This window comes from Psammomys obesus, unplaced genomic scaffold (assembly GCF_907164565.1).
Source record: "Psammomys obesus unplaced genomic scaffold, mPsaObe1.curated_primary_1811, whole genome shotgun sequence".
In the NCBI taxonomy this organism is placed as follows: domain Eukaryota; kingdom Metazoa; phylum Chordata; class Mammalia; order Rodentia; family Muridae; genus Psammomys; species Psammomys obesus.
This window is the reverse complement of record NW_026596120.1, coordinates 15,002,201-15,008,200: the sequence shown is the minus strand read 5'-3', so window position 1 is coordinate 15,008,200 and position 6,000 is coordinate 15,002,201. Positions and strand designations below refer to the sequence as shown.

The 6,000-nt window shown below is 47.5% G+C and overlaps 1 protein-coding gene across 1 annotated transcript in view; it reads right to left on the bottom strand.

The window, feature by feature from the left end:
- The window catches only part of Pik3r4 (phosphoinositide-3-kinase regulatory subunit 4), a 93,336-nt gene that overhangs the window by 33,150 nt on the left and 54,186 nt on the right, over positions 1-6,000 (bottom strand). Inside the window, exon 3 of the mRNA XM_055629508.1 lies at positions 1,356-1,455. Coding sequence (XP_055485483.1) covers positions 1,356-1,455 — 100 coding nt within the window. The remainder of the gene's footprint in view (positions 1-1,355; positions 1,456-6,000) is intronic.

Sequence of the window (6,000 nt, the reverse complement as noted above, 5' to 3'; positions counted from 1 at the left end):
CCCCCCCCCACCCGCGCATGTCTTCCACATGTATTCCCAGTACCATGCTGGGGAAGAGGGGTAGAGGGTGACACCGTCCCTACCTTTTCTTTACCCAGTGAGTTGTCATATGTGCTGGGTGACAGATGCTCTAGCTCCAACCACTTTCTCTCCCTCAGAACCCAGGCCACATCTCTCTAGACACAGAATTGATTAGCCCTCCCCCTACCTTGCACGGTGAGTTTATGACCCCACCTAGTGCGTGCCTCCTTGGCTCCTGATACAGGCTGGGTCACACGCTTGTGAGGCAGAGGCATTTCCTTCGTCCTTGGGATCTGAAGGGAAGTGAGGAACCAAGTCTTCCTTCACGAGTCTTCACGATAGCTGCCTAGGGCCACGATGCCATTTCTCCTGATAGTCTGGAATTGGAGGTTCTGTCTCCTTCAAACCCTGCTGTGTTGTCTATGGCTAACTCATATTGATGTTGTGCCTCTTCAAGGCTTCATCATTGGCAGTCTGTGGCCATGAGCCTGTACCTTTCCCAACAGTGCTTCGGAAGGGAAACTGTGTTAGTTTCTCTCTTTACAAACTCACCATGATTGTCCTTCTTCTAACAATACGGGCTCCAAATTTCCCACCTCTGTCCTTCTCATGCATGCCTCCCTCCTTCTTTACCTGCCCCTAGCCTCCAGCTTCCCAGCCCTCAACAGTCAAGCTCTGTCCAGACTTCAGTGGGCTCAGAAAACAAAACAAAGGTGCTTGTAGGACTCAAGACCCATCCTCCAAGACCACAACTGCATTTTCCCACTGTGGGGCTGTGACATAAGGGACAGCTGGAGATCACCAGCACCTTTTCAGTTGTCTTTCTTCTGTAGAACTTGAGTTTTGAGTTTCATAAAATACTGAACATCATCTTTCCATTTACTATCTTGGTTTAATCTGGTGAAATATTTTCTCCAATTCAAGAACCAGTACGCTTCTGAAATCGTGTGTATTTTTCAAGTTTTGGTAGCAAAAAGTAAATACGATTGTGCCCTATGGTTTTGAACTGTGCATGCATTCTTGATGTCTGCTTCCAGAAGTCTTAATAAATTCAGTTCTGCTAAATTCCATGCTTCTACCCAGGTCATTTCCTTACTGTGACACTATCCTTCCGTGATTGATGGCAGTTCTATACAATGTGCTGGGATATTAAAAGCGGTATCGGGGCTGCCTAACATAATCACCATAAGCACCACTTTAGTAAACCCATTAAAGTGATCTCAGCAATCTCTAGTCTAGATCAGGACCAGCTTGGGCTGCTATTGTCTTTTTGGGCCTTTCTTTTATGAATTCGAATGAACCCGAAGTCTGTCTCAGACTCAGGAGTAGCCCACGCTTTATGTTTCTGCGGAGCTGTTTTTCATCACAGACTAATAAACGGTAGACAATGCTCTCGGTGGAGTCTGCTCGCTGCATCAGATCTCCGCCGTGTGACTGTGTGGAAATGAAAACAGAGGGGGGCTGAGATAGCGGGTGGAGACGCAGCCCACAGACACGTGGCAAAGGTGAGGGATTAGTAACAGTCTGTCTCCCCAGAAATAAAAAGATGATTTGTCACTGTGACAGAAAGTGTCTAATGCACGCATTGATGATTTTCTTCACAGACGCTTCGGGTCTGGTCTGTCCTTACTGGATTCCATTGGGAAAGGAATTCAAACTCTGCAGATGTGAATGTTTCTGAACCGATTTTAATGAAAAAGTGGCATTAAGTCTTCTCTGCACACTCGTTAAGGGTTTCTGCACGTTTGCCGAAGTGGTCCTCAGAAAAAAAATGGAATTTGGCCCCAGGCAGCACATTGCATTTATATGAAACATCAGCCAAGGTTTGATCCGTGGCTCTGATCATTGTTTTATTATCCTAAACTACCTAGGTTCTCTTGTCAAGACTGGTTTCCATGTCAGTTACACTCCAGAACAAGCAGGGCTTGTTGCAAACCTTCTCCTGGGCTGAAAATGCAGTTCAGTTGGTGAAGCGGTTGTCTACCCATGCCCAAGGCCCTTGGGTTTATCCCCAGCACTGTGTGGTAGTGTAATCCCAGCACTCAGGAGGTGGAGGGAGGAGAGGCAGAAGTGAGGTAGAGTTTGAGGCCAGCCTAAGCTACATGAGATCCTGCCTCAAACAAACAAGCAAAGACAGACAAGAACAAACAAACAAAACGAGCTTCCAATGGCTGTGTACTAGAGAAGCAACAGCGTCTGTCTTCACCTTAGAAGGCTGTCGGTGTGACCTTGAGAGCAAATGAAAGCTGCCTGCGGTCCTCATGGCTTCAGCTTCACCGGACTGGACAGTTCGTGTGGCAACAGAAGCAGATGGGGAAGGAAAGGCCGCTGGGGCTGTAGGGAGGCAGCGTCCACCTGGCTCCAATGTCTGACCTGCCACTTAGCAGCCATGATATTACAGGAGGCTTAGCTGACTCCAGTGACCTTCGTTCTGGTGTAATCCTCTTCCCTTGAGAGTGAATAGGGCTTGTGACTCGAGGTCAACCACAGAATGTGGCAAACACGATGCTTTGCGGCCGCTCCTGTTATGTTCCGGTGTGTGATGAAGGTGATAAGGTGCTGCCTGGATGACTCACATCCATGCAGAGGATCCCATCTTAGCCCAGGCTGGCATAGACCTACCCTCCTGGCACACAGAGGCAGACACATCATGAATTGAAAGCCAACTGGGGTTACATAGTACGTTTAAATGGAGCCTGAGCTACATAGCAAGAACCTATCTCACAAAACAAAGCAGCATTTCATCTTAAACTGTACCTTGTATAATCCTGTGTCTGTAACTCTAGTACTTGGGAGGCACCTGAAGGAAGATCAAGGAGTTCAGTGTCATTCTCAGCTACAGAATGAGTTTAAGGCCAGCCTGGGCCATATAAGACCCTGTTTCCCAAAACAACACACCATAAAAATGTTCTGAGTAGACCCAGGGAAGGTCGTTTTAGCCTCAGAATAACTATGATCTGCCTGTGAAGAGGGTCATGTGATGGGGAAAGTGGGCAGGCATAGGGGTGCAAGGATTTCTGTTGCTAAGAGCCAGTAAGAAGCTGGGACCCTCAGTCACGTAGCAGAAGGAAATGAATTTTTTTCCAAAAACCCAGGTGAGCTTGGAAGTGGATTCCTCCTCAGTCCAGTGTCCTGGAAAAGATGTGCTCCACCCAACTCCTCCACAGCAGCCTGTGGGATCCTGAACAGAAGGCCTAGACAGGCTGAGCACAGATGCCTTCCACGTGCATGCTCCCAAAGGGGTCTGCGGGACACCAGTCCCTCTTCCTGTCTTTCATTCTAGCTATCTCTTGAATGAGCCTCTGTGTACATGCTTTTGTCATGATGGTCTGTCTGACCAGAGGCCCAAAAGCCATGGGTCCAACTAAACACCGACTGAAACCTCCAAAACTGGGAGCCAAAATAACACTTCCTCTCCATGAGCTGATCCACTCAGGAATTTCATAGAGCAACGAAAAGCCACCTAGCGCCCTTCCCTTAGTAGGCTAAGTCACATCAACTGGAACAATAGCTCTTACCACACATCAGTTGTTCTTATCATCTTACTAACATGCTTTTGAAGGCAGGGAGCTATCTCAGCCTGTTAATTGCTTGCCCTGCAAGCTGAGAACCTGAGTTCAGTCTTTAGAACTGAGATAAAAGAGTAGAGTGGAGGTGGGGGGCATGGTGGTGCAAACTTGTAATCAGTCCCAGCACTGAAGAGGCAGAGACAGGAGGGTCCCTGAGGTTTGCTGACTAGCCAGACTGTCCTAATAGGCAGTTCCAGGACAATGGGAGAGCCTCTCTAAAATACAAGGTGGATGGTGCCTGAAGGGCAATGACACCTGAGGTCGACCTCAGACTTCTATTCACATGTGTACATATGTGCGTGCACACACACATATCTATGTGAATACAAACCCACACATACGAATATGTATGTTTGTATGTGTGTGTGTGTATATATATATATATATATATATATATATATATATATATATATATATATATATATATATAATTTGGAGTTTCTAGGAGACCTAGGCCATGCTGAGTTTCAGGACCCAAAGTCTCACTCTGGGACTTACTCTAGAAGAGCCCAGGGAATCCACGCCTGGTGGACACAGACACATCTATCTTTTTTTTTTTTTAGCTCCCTTGACACTGCACCATTGTCTACTAGATTTTTTCCAGTCACCCGCTCCATGCCCAGGAAGACACAATATCAACAGGAATGGGAAGTTCTCCTTCTCCTTGACCCAAGAGCACCCAAGTGGTGACCAGAAGCCATATGATAAGCCTGACATTGGAGTTTTGTGCTCGGGACTGAGATCCTAGACTATGACAGGGACACATACCAAGGTCCTCATCCATAGGCTCCAGAGAGAGGCTGCGAGGTGGTTTACATCCTTGGTCATGTGACACTGTGAGACTGGGCTTTCTAGTGACTCAAAAGTGATATCTTACAGGGAGTTGGTGAGAACTCAGGTACATAGTCCTAGCACTGTGGTCATGAACCTGGAACCTTCCAGAAGGCAGGCCCTCCAAGATAAGGTGTCTCTATTAACAGTCTTCTCCAAAAAGAGTCAGGCTCCACCCTTTTGCAGTGTTGATGTGGGAAAAAAGAGCAGGGAGACTCTTTGCCTTATGACTGAAGTTTTGGGGTTTTTAAAAACCTTTTAGTGTGTGTGTGTGTGTGTGGTGTGTGTGTGTGTGTGTGTGTGTGTGTGTGTGTGTGTGTGTAAACAAGTACATCGCACAGGGAAAATGTGAAAGCCAGAGGGACAACTTTTGGAAGTCAGTTCCTTCAACTGTGGGTTCTGGGGATCAAAACTCAAAACTCAGGTCATCAAGCAAACACTCTCCAGCTGAACTACATCACTGCTCCCGTACCCACCCCCTTTTAAGGATAAGATCTCATGTATGTGTCCAAGGATGCTCTCAAAATCATCATGTAGCAGAGAATGACCTTGAAGCCCCTCTCCTCCTGCTTTCATCTCCCCGTTGCTGGGATGACAGGCTGGGAGGACAGGCTGGAATGCAGTACTGAGGATAGAACCCTGGGCTTCAGGCATGCTACACTAGCATGCTGCCAACTGAGCTGTAGCTAGCTAGCCCTTGCCACTCAGGCTTAGAGGCTTGGGAATAAGCTCTTTCAAAACATTCTCAAGCTCTTGAAAGCCCATTGCTGATCGATGTGGGCCTACACGTTTAGCCTTAAGTATTTTGTGCTAGTTGTCTATTTAGTGCTACCCTGTGTGGACTGTCAACACACATCCTTGAGGAAACAGCAGGTGACCTTGTTAACTAACAGCAGGAACGTAGTCTAAAGATGGAAGCACCTATCACACCCAAACTGTCCTTCTCTGAGCTGCCTGATGAGACCCACTGTCTTGTTGCTGTCAGATTTCTTCATGTGGCCCTGGTTATCAGCCCGTCTCTAAGAAGCAGAGAAAACTAGTCTCCTGGTGCTTGCTCTTGGTGATGGAAGAGGAGCCCAGCAGAAGCTTGCCGAGCTGGAGCCCAGTCTCTGGAGGTGACAGATGACGGGGGGACTCTAGCTCAGCTTCTCCACTTGCCAGTTCATCACTCTGACTTTGTTTACTTAACCCCCTGAACCTGAAATCAGGCCAGCGAACACCACATTAGTAGGCATTCACCCCAGAGCCCAAGCCTGGGCAGTCCTCACTGACGATGGCCATTACTACATTATCATTAGCAATGGGCTATTACTAATTATTCTCGTGGCTACGGCTCTGTGGCACATGTAGGCGTTTGTACAGCAATTAGCATCTCTAGTATGGCACAGATCAAACGACTCCAGGTAAGAGGAGACTCCCTGGTGCTTAATTCAATGAAGCAAATTACTTGAAATGTGTTCTTGCCCACTATATGCCAACTTCCTCGGAAAAAGTCTTGAAGGCCAAATGGTCTGTGGCAGACGAGCTTGACAACAGCCACAGATAATCCCCAAGCAAGTGGCTGTGGCTGTGCTCCAGC